Below are 18,963 nucleotides of genomic sequence, written 5' to 3'. Positions count from 1 at the left end.
ATTTATTATAGATTTGTAGCGGCAGCTACCAATGATTAGGTCGAAACGTTTCTTAGTGATATGTTTATTGTGGCATGTGTTCCAAAGTTCTAGACATCTGACAATAATGGAACTTATTTCGTTCCTGAGAAGAAAAAAAGATTTTTGACTCATCATTGTATCAGATCTTTGATGACAGCATTTTATAGTTCATCTTCAAATGGGGTTGCAGAGAGAGTGAAGACATTTATGAAAGATGTAGTGCAGGCTCCTGAGGCCGGTTGTTTAGATGTTAAAATCTATTTGGCAGAGGAAGTTATGGCTTATATTTCCACAGTGCACACCACAACTTGTGTTGCACCTTTTGTTTTGTTGAAAGATCTGTAAGAAATTGGGTTGTTTGTTACGAAGTATGCGAGAACAGCGGCTTCGGTTCCTTCCTAATATGAGCAAGACAATATGCGCTTCATTGGGGTGTCACATATGGGTCGGTTTGCCTCGGCCTACCTCTGCAGACAGACTTTAGTCTTGGGATGCTGATGCTTCAGGGGTTGGTCCTGTCTTCTTACTGAAGAGAAAGACGTATCTCCTCCAGATGTCTGCTTTCCTTCAGGGGCGTAACAGGCCCCGCAGCCCCCACGGTGCGGGGGCGGTTTGGGGGGGACAACCTTGAGGGGGGCCCCTCAGCACTGCACTTCGGCTGGAGAGCTCCAGATTGAGTCCTGAGGGGGCCCGTCCACGTACCCTGCAGGGTACGTTTCGTTACACCAGGTAAGAAGGTGGATAGTTGTGCTGCGTTTTTATGTAACAAACAAGCCACGACTTCACAGGTGTACGCATGCTCAACCACTCCCGACCAGGACTTCACCATGGTGCTCCCTACGCATTATAAACGGCCGCCCTTGCCGCGTGTTCTGTATACACACGAGCAGGGCTTTAAGTGGGCTGGGTCTCACCGGGTCTGAGCACTGGTAGTTTTTTAAAGGGGGCCTCGAAACAGGTCTCTATCGGCTCTGTTTTGTGCCCTGGCACAGGCGGTCCGTTTTTTTCTGAGCGTTGTAGAGGAAGGGAAATCCCTCTGGATTTCCCTTCTCTTTTTTAAACTCCGGAGCAGCAACATTGTGGTGATGTCACCAGGGCTTTAAGTGGAAGCTTTTTCAATATTATATACAAGCCATAGTTGCTGCTTATTTATCTTATGCAACTAACAACCATTGACAAAGCCAATAGTCTTGACTTGTTGTAGGTATGATGTTACTTGTTGTATCATATATCTAGATGCAATGACAGAAACAGCAAAATACCAGTTGGCGGCACAATATGCTAAGTACAGATTTTTAGCTTGGGTGTTTTTAAGCCACACCATTAATTACAGTGGCCACGCCCCTTTGAGAGACTCCCCCAGTTTTTTCATCCCACTTAAAGCCCTGCACAAGAGGTACCTGCAGTTATTTGCTAGAGCCTCTGGAAGGCAGGGATTGCTAAGGAACGCGTGTTAGAGCATTTCCTCCACCCTAAACCCCTTTATATGGAGCTAGAGAAAATACAAGGCTCTATCAAAGGGAGCTGCGCATGTTATTATTATTAATATTGTATTTTTTAATTTTCAGATTTTGAGACAATGCTCTTAACAAAACACACAAGTCAGATAACGAATCTTATAAAATTCCAGGGAATAAAATGCATAAAAACAGAACTCAAAATGAAAGAACTAGTAATCCAAGTTTCAAATAGCCTGATATTTGCTGAATATATTTTTTTAGGCACTTCCCAAACAAAATAGTTTGATTTAGTTAAACTACCCACCGTGGAGCTATTTGCTTTCGTCTAGAATACATGCAAAACGGTGCTTTTAGAACCGTATTTGGTATTTGTAAATGGTGTGCCCGTTTGTTCATTTCTTTTTGGGGGTGGTTTGTGGTGTTTTGTAACAAAAAAATAAGAGAATACCAACTTTTAATTTTAGCTCCACAGAACAGACCTGATAAAAACAAAATATGGCTACTGATGAAACAGCAACGATTCTACGTGTTTGTAAGTAGTGCACTCTGAGTGCCACGGAGAGCGCTTGGAGGATGACAGACATTTTGAAACAGTGTATTATTGCACGTGAGCCTCTTAGCTCATCAGAGACACACGTGAAAGCACTGGAGCTCCGTTGCAAGGCCTCATTTTAACGAGGCTGGCTGCAGCTGTGGCGGCAGAGACGCCGTTTCCATCATTCAAGCTGTATGACTACCTTTTGGGTTGTCTGACTTTTGTGTGCACATTTTTCTGTGCTGCCAGTGCGGCACTGGGGACCCATTGGCGATTCTGTCATTTTCAACGATAGACCCCACGGGATGAGGCCATACTTCTGAAAACGACACAACTAATGTCCCCCACACGATCTGAATTTTCGCCAAGCATATGGGAGACATTTCTAAATAAAAACGTATGAATTCATAATCTTCATTGTTTAGCCAATGAAGCGACAGCACATGCGTTCTCGCTTGCAAGAGATATTATTTTTTACAAGAGGCTCACCCATTGCTTACAATTTGTGGGCTTCAATGTCACTTTCATTTGCGGCCTTCTTCTTGAGCAGCGTGTGCTGGCGTCACTTCCTCTTCTTTTCTCTGGAACATGGACCAAGTACTGATTGCTTAATCTTGATTAGATTCCTTCTGCTGCTTTGATTTAGACAGTATTTTTCTTTCCAGCTAGTGCAGCCCTCCTGTTGTATATGTTGCTTCTTCCCTCTCATCATCCCTTCCACTCTCTCCCCCCCCCGTTGTCTGTGCTGTCCCCCATCCGTCATAAGAAAAAAAAGCGATATGTTTCGGCCAGCGCTTGCCACTTCATAGCACTTTTGTTTAGCTTCTCGTTTTGATGTCATTGTGCCTTGTGTTATAACTTTTAGCCACGCTGCTCTACAACATGGCTAAAAGACACTCGAAAAGCCAATAGTTCTCACATGGGCAAGACTTATTGGCTTTGCAATGCTTGTTCCTTATTGTGGAAGTTTCAATGCATTTAAAAGCATCTTATTTATCATTTATTTTGTTGGTGACATTTTTCATTGCTTTTTGTTTTTTCATTTGCTTAGGTAGTACTGTTTGTCAACTGCATGCTTACTGATGATGTTTTTACTTTTCCTACACCTTTCAAATCCCATTATCCATCTGTCTCCATTTTTCCTTTGTTTTTCCTATTGAATTTTATCTTTGTACATACCCGATTATGGGCATCAAAGGTATGTATTTCTTACTTTGTTGCTGGAACAGCAGCAGGTTTTTTTTTAGGATATCCCACATCATGCAGGCCCAGCTAGCAAATGTGACTCAAGGTTGCAGTCCATGAATCCCGCTTGCCTCTGTAGACCGACCAGGTTATATAAAGAGGAATAATAAGCCTACCTTATAGTGATGAACAGCATCCAGAGGCTAGTACGAAACTTGTTTAAACTTCAGACTTTGTGATCAACCCTCTTTTGGCCAGTAACCATGGAAACCAACTGGTAGACCAAAAGAAAGGCAAGACATTTGACAGAAAGTACCAGAATGAGCTTGTATTGAAGCTTGGCCATATCTGCAGAAAATGAAGGAGGTTTCGCATACAGGTTCTTTCCACATTGCAGTCCCTCATGCTCAACAAATTCAGTGCATGCCAGGACACAGAGGAGCAGTGTAGGTATCAGGGACATTCCCCTAAGCATAGTGCATTTATGTGTTGAAGGTTGACTGCACTAGTTGCTGCTATTGACTGACACAAAACTCTATTGAAGATGTCAGACCAGCCAGGATGCATTGTGACTACTGTCTTGGTCTTCCATCTTTAAAGATCTGAAACTAATAGCGTTATGATATACGGGTCATTTTAACATCCTTTGATATACTCAATTCTTTGCGGCGAGAGATGCATATGAAAGGTTTTTCAACAGGCGGAGGCCAGTGCACTCATCTCATTGAATAACTGAATGCAGCCACTGGTGTTAACTGATATCAGCAGTGGTGGGGCAGAGGAAAAAACAAATGTCACTTAATAGATGGGGCGGTGACTATAAATATAACTGCGATGGAGGGTGGGGCTTTGGACGGACCAGTGTGAGGATTCAAGATAGGATCTGAGATTGCATTATAGATGTGTCAATGAGGAGGATTATAGATGGGAAGGTGGTTGTGATTAGAGAATGGGATTTTAGATGGAATGAAGGCTTGCTTAACACCTGGAAAAGTGGATGAGATTATGGTGGGGTTTTTATGGATTTGATCGTGGATACAACTGTTGCTGGCCCATTTGTGGTCAATGTTCCAGAAAAATCCTACCTTGGTTGCAGAGTGAGCCAAAGAACCCTGGCAGGCAGTCGCAATGGCCGGTGATGTGGTGGCAAGGTCCATTACTGTGCACACACTGAGGGCAGCTTTGGCTGCATCGATGGCCATAAAACCCAGGCGAACAAACTGAAAATGATACAAAGAAGTGGATTCAGAATATTACAGTACTGCAATCCCATCAACTTAAATTAACATCAAGCTTCAAAGTTATCAGGATTGATGCCATAGAGACATGCAGACAGAGGGCAACTAAAGACAGCCCAATCTAATTACCTCTTCCTTTTCCCTGTCAGCCCTAGCTACATATGCATTTCTTTGCCCCACTATCTATTTCTCATAAATGTCTTTCAAAGGTCTTTGGGATTCTGTGTCTGTGTCAGGGTTTACTCCTTGTTCCCCACGAGAGCCCCCCAGACTCACCTCTTCCACCCTCCTTTTCTCCCTTTCAGCCCCCAGACATCGGGATCGCAGGTGGCGGTTCTAATGCGGCTGATCTCCCGGGCTCTGGCCCTTTAACAACGATGCCGCCTCTTCGTTGATAGACCCCACCCCCTCACACATTACAAGACAGGATTCGCCTGATCAGAGGTGGTGGTGTCTCAACGAGGAAGTGAAGCCGAATGACATCGAGACGCCGGGAGGAGAACTCGGAAGAACCGGACGCGGAGAGAGAGCGGAGAGCCCAGCAGAGCCGTGCCCAGACGAAGGACCACACATCGAGGAGCCAGGAGGCCTATCCCACGATGCGCCCCTCCACGGACCAGGTGGTTCGTGGCTTCCGCAGGTATGTGAGCGGTTCCGGGGGTCGGGGCGGCGGGTGGTTGAGAGCTCTCAGGGCGGACAGTAAAGCGAGCGGACGGCTTATCTGCTGCTTACGGGTCAGAGGTATTGCTGGTGCTGGTTCCCCTGTACACTCACCGCCTGGCCCCTATGGTGCTCCCTCACGTCCCCTCCCCAGTCTCTTCACAAATCGCCTGAGAGTAAGGCTGTGGTTTTTTTTCTTCTTTTCTTATATTCCCCCACACGCTCCTGGGAGAGCCCGAGAACGACCAGACCAGAACCAGGATTTGAGAAGCTATTCCCCGAGAACGTCTGGAACCCTCGCTTCATGGACAAGTGTTTTGTGTTGAACTGCTTTCCCTTATCGGACTGCTGGGAAGTCTTTAAAATAAAAAAAAACCTTGCATTTCACCCTGTGATCCCGCGCTTCATTCAACCCGCCACACATGGTGGAGAATGCGGGCATAACGCACCAGTGAAGAAGCACGTATGGAGGTGCTTATCCAACACCTGGTGGAGGGGCAGAAGAAGCTGGAGTGGGCGGTAGAACGCCAGCTCGCCAGCGCCCAAGCGGATAGAGACACCTTCAGGGACCAGATGAACACCCAACTAGACATCCGGGTACGTGTTGTAGAAGAGACCCCGTCTTCCGCTGGGACCAAAGGGGCAAACCGGACATCCGCCACGCCTCCCACTGTGTCCTTGCAAAAATACCTCGCAGGAGAGGATCCCGATGCATTTCTTCTTAACTTTGAGCGAGCTGCTCGGGCCTCGGGCTGACCGGTCACTAAATGGCCCTTTTTCCTAGCCCCTCTCTTGTCAGGAGAAGCCCAAGCTGCCTACCAGGTAGCCAACGCAGGGGGGGTCACCCCCTATGAAGAAGTAAAAGCCGTAATCCTGGATCACTTGGGCATGGATGCAGAGGCATATCGCCTACGCTTCCGTCGAGAAAAAGGGGTCCCAGGCGATAGCCCAAAGACCTTGTATTTCAAGTTGAAGGTGGCTGCAGAAAAATGGCTTAATCCCAATGAACAGACTAAGGAGGACATCATGAATGCCGTCATTCTAGAGCAATTCTTGGAAGCTCTCCCGTATGCCACCCAAAGATGGCTGAGACAACATGCCGGCCTAACCATAGAAAAAGCCGTGGACATGGCCTCTTCCTTTGTAAGGGCACAACCCCGTACGCTCCTCTGGGAGCCGTAGAAGGGGATGAAACCATCTACCTTACCCCGAAAACCGCTCCGTCCTATCAAGGACCCTGAAAAGATTAGAGCCCCAAAGCCAGAACCACTCGTTCCTCGTCAACCCCAATGTTTTGAGTGTGGTGAGTGGGGACATATTGCCCGGGTCTGCCCGCGACGGAAGACCAAAGAACCTATGGATGTCAGCTACGTGCCCCGTAACTTATATGTATTCGGCGGAGATGGGCGCCTGTTTTTACGTAAGTGTTAAAGTGAACAACCACTCCGTTTCTGCTCTATTGGATTCCGGCTGTAGACAGTCCATGATTAGAAGCCATTTGGTTACCCAGAAACAAAGAATTCCAAGGGGTCAGGTAGCGATAAGATGTGTTCATGGAGACGTGCGCCTCTATCCTACAGCCAGGGTCCCCATTTATTGTCAAGGGAAGGAGGGTTCTTCGCATGTTACCGTGGGTCTTATGTCTAATCTCCCTGAGGATATCATACTGTGCACCGACAATACTGACTTTCTTTCCCTCTTCTGGAAGGCCATACAGACGACCACCACAGCCAAAGACACCCCTGCCTTTCTGGTACAAGAACCCTGGGAAATAGACAAGAACTTCCACTGGGCTCAAACCAATGACGTTACCCTTTTCTATGCCTGGCAAGAGGCTAGGAACCGACCGCCTACCCTTAACCCGTCCTTCCCAACCTTCCCAAATACAGAACGGACTCCTCTACAGGCTCCCTAGCTCTACAGCTCCTTCCCAACTATTAGTACCCAAGGCATTCCGGGACCAGGTCATGTTTTTCGCCCTCTCCCACTTACTAGCTGGTCATGTAGGGGCCCAGAAGACAACCGAGAACATATTACGACACTTCTATTGGCCCGGCATCTATGCCCAAATAAAATCATATTGTCAAGAATGTCCCGTCTGTCAGTTGAAAAATTCGTACCGACCAACCCCGGTTCCCCAACAACCCCTACCCGTCGTTGACCAACCTTTTGAACGCGTGGGTATGGACATTATCGGACCCCTACCACGCTCCTCAAAGGGCTATCAATACATACTGGTTTTGGTGGATTATTGCACCCGGTTCCCTGAGGCTTTTCCCCTTAGGACTTCCACTACCCCCGTTATCGCTGACAAGCTAGTAGAGTACTTTTCCCGGGTGGGTTTTCCGCTACAGATCCTGACAGACCAGGGGACACCCTTTGTGTCAAAAATAATGACTCAAGTTTGCAAACTCCTAAACATTAGACACATTAAAACCTCTGTCTATCACCCGCAAACAGACGGCTTAGTAGAGAGGTATAACGGTTCGTTGAAATTAACCTTAAAGAAAATGCTGGAGAGTGAAGGAAAGAGCTGGGACCGTCTGCTTCCCCTGGCTTTGTTCGTCATCCGAGGGCAGGTTCAGAGTAGCCTAGGGTGTTCGTCCTTCGAACTCCTGTATGGCAGACAACCTCGGACTCTGCCAGAGATGACGAAAGAGACCTGGGAAAAGGAAGACGATAATTCCCAGGACCTCCTAGAATACTCCCTGCATTTACGCTCCAGGATCGGTAAACTGCGAGATCTAGCTCATCAAAACCTTGAAAAGAATCAGGCAAAACAAAAACGCCACTATGACAAAGGGAAGAAAATGTGCTCCTTACACATAAACGACTGGGCCTTGGTGTTATTACCCACCTCTGCCACTAAGGCAAAAAGCGAGTGGAAGGGACCCTATAGAGTAGTAGGGACACTGGGACAGACCACTTATCGTCTACAAGTAACCCCGCAGAAAACCCAGTCCTATTACATCAACCTATTGAAGAAATGGATAGGGCCTCCACCGAAAAACGAGCAGATCTCCCTCATGGAGAATAGTTGTCCTTGCACCCTAGAAAAGTTGGGGGTAAACCAGAACCTACCCCCGCAAAACTCAGGGAACTCCTGGATGTCCTCCTTCCTTTTCAGGACCTCTTTTCCGATACTCCAGGAAGGACAGCCGTAGTGGAACACCAGATAAACACCAGGCCAGGTGAGGTCATTAAACAAAAGCCCTACAGAATCCCGGCCGCCCGACGGGCAGCCATCTCCACCGAAGTACATAAAATGTTGCAAATGGGGGTAATTAAGTCCTCACAAAGCGAGTGGTCCTCCCCCATTGTCCTAGTACCCAAGCCTGATGGTTCCATTCGTTTTTGTATCGACTTCAGGAAGGTTAATGCCATCTCCACCTTAGACGCCTATCCCCTCCCATGAGTAGATGAGCTAATCGAAAGACTGGGAAACGCCCAGTACACCACCACCTTCGATTTGACCAAGGGGTATTGGCAAGTACCCCTACGAAGCAGTGATCAGAAAAAAAACGCTTTCTCCACCCCTGATGGGTTTTTCAAATTCACGGTCTTGCCTTTTGGTCTACATGGCTCCCCCGCGACTTTTCAGCGGTTGATGAACATAGTCCTGCAGTCCCATCAAGAGTATTCCTCGGCCTACCTCGACAATATAGTGGTCTTCAGCCCCACTTGGGAAAAACACCTGGAACACTGTCGTTGGGCACTGCAGGAGCTACACGCCGCTGGCCTTCACATCAACGCTGGAAAGTCCTTTGTAGGTTTTCACTGAGTAAAATATGTAGGGTATCTCCTGGGAAATGGATGTATTGAACCTCAGAAGGAGAAAATCAGGGCCATCACTGAAACACCTATCCCTACTACTAAGAAGGAAGTCCGTGCCTTTTTGGGCCTTCTTGGATACTACAGACGTTTTATCCCACAATATTCGGATATAGCAGCCCCCTTGACAGAACTCCTAAAAAAATCAACCCCTGACAAATCTCTACTGCACCCTTCTCCACGGGTCATAGACGCCATAAATCGCCTGAAAAAGGTGATCACTAGTGGACCCGTGTTAATCTCTCCTAACTTTGACTTGCCTTTTTTATCCTACAGACTGATGCTTCTGAGAATGGCATAGGAGCCGTCCTGTCGCAAGTAGCCTCAGACGGTACAGAGAGACCCATCCTGTTTGTTAGTCGGAAGCTGTTTCCACGAGAACGGAACTACCCAATTGTAGAAAAGGAGTGCTTGCCGTAAAGTGGGCCATAGAAAAACTGCGCTATTATCTGGAGGGTAGACGGTTTCAGCTCTATACCGATCATGCTCCGCTAATATGGATGACCCGGAACAAGTCTAACAATCCACGCGTGATGCGCTGGTTTCTGTCCCTTCAACCATTTACTTTTGGCGTCTATCATCGAAGGGGGACTGACAATTCCAAGCAGACTTCCTCTCCCGGGTCCGGTGTGTCCCCGAACGGGACTACTCATGGGGAGGAGAGTGTCAGGGTTTACCCCTTGTTCCCCACGAGAGCCCCCCAGACTCACCTCTTCCACCCTCCTCTTCTCCCTTTCAGCCCCCAGATATCGGGATCGCGGGTGGCGGTTCTAATGCGGCTGACCTGCCCGGGCTCTGGCCCTTTAACAACGATGCCGCCTCTTCGTCGATAGACCCCACCCCCTCACAAGTTACAAGATAGGATTCGCCTGATCAGAGGTGGTGGAGTCTCAACGAGGAAGTGAAGCCGAACGACATTGAGACGCCGGGAGGAGAACGCGGAAGAACCGGACGCGGAGAGAGAGCGGAGAGCCCAGGGGAGCCGTGCCCAGACAAAGGACCACACATCGAGGAGCCAGAAGGCCTATCCCACGCTGCGCCCCGCCACGGACCAGGAGGTTCGTGGCTTCAGCAGGTACGTGAGCGGTTCTGGGGGTCGGTGCGGGTGGTTGAGAGCTCCCAGGGCAGACAGGAAAGCGAGCGGACGGCGTATCCGCTGCTTACGGGTCAGAGGTATTCCTGGTGCTGGTTCCCCTGTACACTCACCGCCAGGCCCCTATGGTGCTCCCTCACGTCCCCTCCCCAGTCTCTTCACGAATCGCCTGAGAGTAAGGCTGTGTTTTTTTTTCTTTTTTTCTTATATTCCCCCACACGCTCCTGGGAGAGCCCAAGAACGACCAGACCAGAACCAGGATTTGAGCAGCTATTCCCCGAGAACGTCTGGAACCCTCGCTTCAGGGACAAGTGTTTTGTGTTGAACTGCTCTCCCTTATCGGACTGCTGGGAAGTCTTTAACATAAAAAAAACCCTTGCATTTCACCCTGTGATCCCGCGCTTCATTCAACCCGCCACAGTCTGATTTTGAACACAACAACTCTTGTTGACAGGGGAATCCCCACATTTATGATGAAGACCTTTATAATGGTTGTACTGAGATCCCAAACCCCACCAACAGTCCTTATCTCTCAACTTCACGATTTCAACATAGCACCCAGCTCTGCTTTGTTCAAACTCATCAGTATTGAAAGGTCTCTATCATTTTTTTTCATGGCCTTACTACATGATGTAAGTTCTTGCATCAGATAGAGATGATTTTGAATTATTAAAAAATGTGTGCCTAGCGTTAAGAAACGTTTTACACTAAAACAAAAACACTGCACTTTACAGAGCTACATTTTCCTGTGCTTGATCAAACTAGGCCCACATTAAGATTAACCTCCATCCTTAATAGTCTAACACACATGTGATGAGTTCATCGCACATAGCAAAATGTGCCTCTCTGTGTTGAAATGCTGTTCTCGAAGAACTCCGGTGAGGATTTTTCTTTTTCTATGTAACAAATTCAAGAGCTTTCCTCCTGAGCCACTGTAGGCCTATTAATAATATGAGGCTATCATTGTTTTGAGTGTAACTAGATTTGTACTGACACATCCAATAACATGAGGTCAAAAGGGGTTGCATTAGGTGTTAGAAAATGCTTCATTACATCTTGTGTTCTGATTTGTCAGTTTAATTAACTTATGCTGACAGTGCAATTTTTGCTGTATATTTTGTTATAGGACTCCTTTTAGTAGGTGAGGCATTATTGAGTCTGGTTTGTCTGACTTAAAGTGCGAACCCTACTACTCTATCTCTTGCTGAGAACGCAGAATATTTTTGCTCAGACTTGACTTCATGTCAGGTGTTTTGCTGCATTTGATTGAGCTTTAAGCTACTTTTCTATATTGGTTTACCATGATTTTGATCAACTATTATTTTTGGCTTATATTTTGCACTTTAATAAACCTTCATGGCTTCGAACTTTATTGATCCTGAGTCTTTTGAGTCTTGTGACGTAGTTAATTATATTTATCCTATCTTGATAATTTTGATTTTGGTAGGGGTATCTCATCTATTCTTGAAGATAACATTGCCCCCAAACTTGCAAAGACACTGTCTACTATCTATCTGCTAGTCAAAGAGGGCGGCAACATATCTCTCTTGAAGGAAACTCTCCGCAGGTTTTGCAGCCTCTTCTTGGACTGTCTTTAATCCATCTATATCCGTCTAGAAAGGGATACTGTGGAAATGAAAACAATACTCCTTATGCGGCCAGAAGCAATGAACACCAAACTCCAGATGTGGCCTGCAGACATAGACATAATAATCTAGATGTGATCTTCAGAAATAGACACAATACTCCTGAAGTGGCCTTCAGAAAATGATACCACATTTCCGGTATGATCTGCAGAGCTGGATGCCATACTCCTAGTGGCGCCTGCAAACAGGGACACTCAGTGCTCCAAATGAGTCCTTCGCAATGATCCAAATTATGACAGCCTAAACAAAAAGTTGCTTTTCTCCTCCAAAACCTCCTTCTTTCAATGGCTTAAAACTTTTGTAAGTTAAAATAAAATTGGCAGGATAAGTCTGGCAAATGTGGACACCCCCATCAGAGGAGCACACTCACATATGCCTAACTGGGCTGCAATCTTAAATGAGACTCCTCTAGAATTTGTTCAATCATCTGCATTTTTTTCTGGCCCTTCTGTGGTTTCAGTACTGCTGGAGCACCATCTGGATATTCGCTCAGGGATTTGATCCAATCCCATTGAGTTTTGTTTTCCTCAGGGCCACTCTCAATTGTTTACAGCATGTCTGCATATTTTTAGGTTTTACCTACATATAGCTTATCATTATCAGCCATTGCTTATCATTTTTTGGCTTTCTTGACAATCTCATTTTCTTGCTTCTTATTTGATTACTTTTCTTTGGTGGTTGAGTTTGGCCCTTCCCTGGAGCACAACATATTTACGATCCTTTTGACTGGAAGATTTGCATTGCTCCACGCTCATATTGGCAAACTACTTTTTCTTTTTCTTCGGGCCTCCTTGAGAGTTCATGTGTTTTCTTATTTTCTCCCCATATCCTCCTTCCTCCTCACATCCCTACCCACCTACACTCTGCATGTTGCTCCACATCTCTCCCAACTCGTCTGTAAAACCACAGCAACTGCAAGGATTGTTTCCCTAACTTTGCCCCGCATATGGGGACCACGGCAGCTGCCTGCTGTGCCTACTCGAGAACGTGGTATCCTGGCCCAGCGCAATGTTTTTCTAATGTGTTTTCCACACACAGGCCATGATGGGGCAACTTCCTGCATGCTGACTCCTAATATATGGCGCATGCAAGAAGCCAAAATGTATTAAGAAAAGTGGGTAAATTCATCTACTGGTAATTTCTTTAGACAAATTGTTGACTAATTTGATATTTTTGGCTTATATTTATTATTGTCAAGGTTGTGAAATTTGTCCCAATTTCATATTGTCGACCTTTTTTTTAACCGTCTCATTTCCTGTTCTTTCGCTATAAAAATAACTCCACTGGAAGTCCAAGCGCGCTGCAATTGTTTCCTATCCATTGCTCACTCCTGGTTTCCATGGATTCCACAGACTCCAGTCCTTCACCTTGATACCCTATTTGCATTCTGACCAGCCTGAAGGATTTTCTGGGGGGCTCTAGTTTTTTTCCTTCTTGTTATTTTTTTTCCCTGGAGCAGTTCCAGACTCCAGTTCCAATCTGGCATCCGCTCCTGCCTCTGGAGATAGGCAGCCTTATATGCATAATATGAGGAAGTCATCAACAGCATCACTAAGAAGACCAGCTCTTGACAGCAACAAATGTATTTTTACCAGGTCTAACTAAAAAGCAGGCTTTATGATGTTATTGTTCATTTAGCCTTTAGCTCCTGCCACATGTTGAAAGGCCAGGCCATAGGCAGCATTGATGGCTCTTTGGGAGGCAGAGGCTGCAGTACTCACTGAACCTGTGTTTGAAGCAGAAGATTGACTAGAAAAAATTATCTTCTCCCTGAAGCCCATAAATCAACTGCCTGAGCTACTACAGAGCACCAAATAGCTGGAGCATTTGTTCCAGTTACTAGGCATATGGAAAATAAATGACAAGCATTTTCCTTTCAATTCTGACACTTTCTCAGACAGATGTTATGCTCTTTAAGTACCTGCAGATAATCATGCATGTTATTTTTAACAGTGTAATAGGATTTTTAACTTCTGTTCAGAGTTCCTGTATGCATTTGAAAAAAATAACCATGCCCTTAAAAAAGATTTAAAATATTGAACTCAATGTTCAGTTTTGAGATCCCTTAATGTAAGTGTTTGCTTTGCCCTCAGTAATTTGATTGTTTTTTAAAAGTTTTTTTAAACAATGCTTTACGAACAAGCATTGCGGAAGACAAGATCTTAGCACTTCCATTTTATATGTAAGACCTATTGGGTTTATTAATACTTGTTACATATCTGCCTTCAATTCATGTTTGAAGACTGTAATCAACCACAGGAGGTTTCCTGATAGGTACAAAAACAAAGAGGGAGTGAATAGGTAGTGTCCAAAAGGGCACTGGAGGTGGATACATCCTCCTCTAGAAATGTTTCAAAAACACAGAGATCAACCCTTAGATAGATTTCAGAAACATTTACTCACAGGTCACATGTGTTTCCTATAGTTGTTGGAAGCACACAGTGTTTATTTAAATTCCCCTCACACACCAATAGGGCCCTTGGTGTTATGCTTCACCATGGGGGTCTTCCCGCCCCACTGCAGGACGGGGCGTGCTACGACCTATGACCACGTGGGAGCACTGGTTTTCAGAACTATGTGTTGTGTAGGAAAATGTGATTGGAAGGGTCAGGGGTGAGTGATAAAAGTGTATGCTTTTGTCCTGAAGAAGAAGCCTGTGAGCTTCGAAACATGTTGACATACACAGGAGGGATCGCTCATTAAATCAGGATACCTCCAACCCACTCTTTTAACAGTACCAGCTCCAAGGAATATTAAAGTTTCTAGTCCATAGGAGCCAGGTACTTTTTAATACACCTTTATCACTCACCCCTGACCCTTCCACACACATTTTCCTACACCACATTTAGGGGTCGATTAGTATGTCGGGCGGATCGCCACCGCCCGCATGGCGGTGGTGATCCGCCCAACATTTTCGTCCACCCGCATGCCTGGTGGACCCCGGCGGACGGAAAGACCGTCCGCCTTTTTTCCGCCGGGCGCGGAAAAGGGGATGTATATGGTGGCGGTGTCTGCAAGACACCGCCATCCATATTACAATTCATGCAGTGAAATGCCTTGCCATGGAAAGGCATGTGGTAACTGAATGCAGGGGCCCGTTGTGGGTCGCCAGGGTATTGGGGGGGTAGGGGATGCACATTGGGGTACCTATGGTACCCCCCTGCATTTGCATGCACAACATGCCTTTTTGCCATTGCGGTGGGTTCTGCTGAAAGTACCGCCCGCCGCAATGTCAGAAATGCGGGATGCGCCCGCCAGTGTGGCGGACACATCCTAATCTTCCCCACGGGACCGCCGCACATCTGGCGGGCAATCCCATCTCCGTTAGGTCTTGTCCGCACGCCATCCTAATGAGCCCCATAGTTCTGAAAATCAGTGCTCCCACGTAGTCGTAGGTCATAGCACGCCCCGTCCCGCAGCGGGGCGGGGAGACCCCCATGATGAAGCATGACACCAAGGGCACTATTAGTGTGTGAGGGTATTTAACCCCTTCAGTGCCCATGACGAGCTGGACTCGTCATGGGCCGCGGTTGCGCTGTGCCCATGACGAGCCCAGCTCGTCATAGACCCCGCCCGCTAATGAAAGGCGCGGCACAGGGCGGGGAAAGGGGCGGGCACTGAAGGGGTTAAATAAACACTGTGTGCTTCCAACCACTGTAGGAAACACACGCGGTTTCCTGATAGGAACACGTCAATTTTATTGTTTACTGTATGCTTCAAGAAAATTACATTTCCTTTTTTTAATTCAAATGTTTTTTTGTATTTCTAAATAAAAATGAGCATTCCTTACATAAAGTACTGTTCCCAGGCACAGGTTTGGGCTCAGTTTGTCTGATATAGTACACACGGCAACCGCCCCCATCTGTATTCAAAATATTTTTAAAAAGGCAAAAAAACACACTGCTAAATAGAACCCAAAGTACAGACGATGAGAGAAAGCATGCCATTACACGACGCCTCAAAGAGCGCAACAGCTGATGTTCCTCTTGCATATGCAATAAGGGAAAAAACAGAAAAGCTGTGGCACCCCACATATTAAATTATTCCCAGGCAAATAAACGAACGCGGTCTGACTGGCAGAATGATTAGCTATAATAAGGAAGATGATATCTTCCCTGTGGTGAATCGTGCACCAAACAATCTCACCGCCTGAGATGGCACAGACTGCAAAAAGACATGGGTAGGCTAGTGCAGGAGTGCCTCAACGGAGGGCTGTGATCCTGCAAACAAGACATCTTGGCACTTTTACCTCTCCAAATGTGAATTTGAGGAGCTGAGAGATCGACCTTGTTTACCAGATCGGGGTAAGGCAAGGGTGGAGTATTTCAAGCACACAACATGCCCTGTGCGAGCAGGCGAGGATACATAGTTGTTATGGTTTGTGGGGGAATATCATACATTTTCGAAGTGTTTGCAGTGATAAGACCTAGGAGTGTGAGCACCTTCAGGCCTTATTATAAGGGCTCTACAACTTACTTCTCTGGCACATGGCACCCCGATATCCAGGCGCGCACTCACAGGTCCCATCCTCTGGGGCGCAGGAGCCTCCGTTGTCGCAGTTACAGGTCATAGAGCAGTTTGGCCCCCACCGCCCCTGGGTGCAGACGTTGTCGCAATGGATGCCTGGAAAAAACCAAATGGACTCTTATGTGTTATCAAATGTGCAAACCTTATGTAATAGACACTCTGATGCAATACAATGATGTGCAGCCTCTATTTATTGCTAAGTTTTTGTATAATGCAGAACAAAGTGGTTTTCCTAGGTAGAAATACTCTGAATCCATGCACTTTCTGTAGGTTTTGTAGAAGGCTCATAGTTAAATTGTCGAAGTTTGCAGTCGTAGGTTACAATATTTGTGTAGAATGTTTCCCTTTGTGTGTAAAATTTTCTAAAGATCAAAAGATAGGCAGTTCTTTGAAATGTAACGCTGGAGACTTCCAACAGGAGCAGTGTGGACAAAGTAAGTAGTCAGCCTCGAACTGTGTGAAGGTGGGAGGGCTCGGTTGGGTGGATAGGAGGGAGGGTTCATACATCAAGAGAGTTAAGGGGGAGTTGCCCCTGATTCCCAGCTTGTATGGTCTGGCACTGCTGCCATTCCACCTAATATTATTTTAGCATCTGCATCCCTTTGATTGAACACAGACTGACTTAACATTCATTATAAATCACGCCATATCGTCCTGGGGTGTATTAATTGCTGTAATTAATATGGACAGAATGTTGCCAGCACAGCTTCCTCCAATCTGTTTTAGATGGAAAATGTGGAACGTTGATAGAAAATGTGATAATATTTCCCCAAAACGCTGACATTTTCAGGCAATTTTTTGTTGTACTGAAAATTGTAGGCCAGGGGTCTCCAACGGGGAGCTCAGGAGCTCTCTGAAGTGCAGCCCGGGACAGTACCTACTTCAGAGGGTCTACTCCAGTCATATTAAATGCCACTTTGCAAGAACATACAAGATTTTCCTTGAATGTATGAACGCAAAATGGAAAGTGAATATTTGATTTAAAAAAACATTTTGAGAAACTGATATGCTGAGGTTGGTAAACAAAAAGGCTGAAAATCCAAAACATATTTAAACTGCTATTTCAATAATAGCTCATACCGAGTTGCCTAGATATAAATATATAGTTTTTAGTATTTCCTAGCACTTACTTTTGTGACTGTTCTGTTATCAGCCATGTGGAGGCATTTTATTATGGTAAAGCTTTTTTCTGACTCTGCTGTTAGCAGCCCCATCTTATGCATCGAGTGGATGGAGCTCAATTACAGCACTGAGTTCCAAATTTCGTCCAGACAAAATACTGTGTGCAACATATAGACTAAGAGATTATCATGAAGGCAAGTATATAAAGGCAGGTATCGTTAATTTACTTTCTTAACCACATCTATTTATCTTGGAGATGTATATTTTCAAGAAACGTGGATGAGGAGTTTAAAACTGTAAATCTATATTTACCTATATACATACAGTCATGATATTGTGTTAGTCAGTATCCTGGATAGGATATTTTGGCATCACCCAGTATTGCGACATTCATCTGGGTGGCCACTACTTGTAATTCTGTATGGTGTGTCCATTATTGTGATTGTCTCTGATGTGGTTATTGCTGGAACAATTGTGAAAGTCATAAGTAGCTCTGGACTATTTTCATCGATCAGAAGTAGCGCTTGTCGTAGAGAAGACGGGAGATCCCTGTTCTATGATAACACACTTAGTTTCAGCTGAAATTACAACTGAACATTTCTAAGCAAAATTCTTGATTGTTTACCCCATAAAAGGCAAGAACATTGAGATAAGATTACATTAGATATGTTATTGGTGGACAGCAGATATCCAAAAATCAGGCATATTATTGAAAAAGTTGGCCATGTTAAATTCAAGTCAGGATATCAAGAATTCAACAAACCTTAAAATGCTTGCCAGTTTCCAGGGAAACAACAGAAGGAACATCTTAACCTAGATGACCACAGAGGACTGGATCATGAAGGAGACCTGCTGGAAAGAGACCTGTTGCTTAGAAGCCTTCCCTGAAGAACTAGAGACTGCAATACTGACCAGGAGGAACTTTTCCAACAACTTGAAAATGGTTGGGATTTTGTCATTATCCCCTTTCCCAAGATCCACGGCAAGGTGTTTAGGCTTGCCCAAGGACGTTGCACCCATTGAAGGCAAGGAATCCAGGTTCTCTGACTTTGAACATTTTACTGTGCTGAACACTGGATCAGTGAGACCTCACAGTGAAGGTGTTTTTCCTTGTGGAGCCCCGTGCAGCTCCAGCTTCAAGCATTTCACTGCTACAGAATTTTCAGTTCCAAAAAAGGGACTATGTCAGAGGGTAAAACTTTGGACCAGTGTTTGCCTGAAATTCTGGCTGACTCGTGAAGCAACCACACCAGCTACAATATCCAGTTTCATCCTGCTCAGAGCATTTGGAGCTAAAACCAATATCTTTAGTGGGGGCTGAAAAACAACGTACCCAATTTTGATGGACACTCGCTGGCCACAGCCTTGGACTTATCCCGAGTAGACGTTTTGGAATTCCATTCCAGAAACTTAATCTGCAGCTAAAAACTTAAAATGGAAAGACTGGCTTGATGTATCTGGCCTCTTCTCCATCATGGTTGGCCTAAAATCACAACTAAGTCCTGGGCAACCATGACCACTGATTTTTGATTAGCGCTTTAATTACTTTTCTTGGCACTTCTTTCCGTAAAACCTTAAAAATCCATATCTCAGGTTCCCCTTAACCGATATTAATGACGTTGGTGTTTGTTGCTTAATACATTTT

At 45.6% G+C, this 18,963-nt stretch overlaps 1 protein-coding gene across 1 annotated transcript in view; it reads right to left on the bottom strand.

Moving 5' to 3' along the window:
• The window catches only part of MEGF11 (multiple EGF like domains 11), a 1,813,102-nt gene that overhangs the window by 323,369 nt on the left and 1,470,770 nt on the right, over positions 1-18,963 (bottom strand). Inside the window, exons 14-15 of the mRNA XM_085644629.1 lie at positions 16,146-16,292; positions 4,287-4,421 (exon numbers count right to left, since the gene is read on the bottom strand). Of these exons, the coding sequence (XP_085500755.1) occupies positions 4,287-4,421; positions 16,146-16,292 (282 nt within the window). The remainder of the gene's footprint in view (positions 1-4,286; positions 4,422-16,145; positions 16,293-18,963) is intronic.

This window comes from Triturus cristatus, chromosome 3_1 (assembly GCF_964204655.1).
Source record: "Triturus cristatus chromosome 3_1, aTriCri1.1, whole genome shotgun sequence".
NCBI classification, from domain to species: Eukaryota; Metazoa; Chordata; class Amphibia; order Caudata; family Salamandridae; genus Triturus; species Triturus cristatus.
This window is presented reverse-complemented; position numbering and strand designations above follow the sequence as displayed.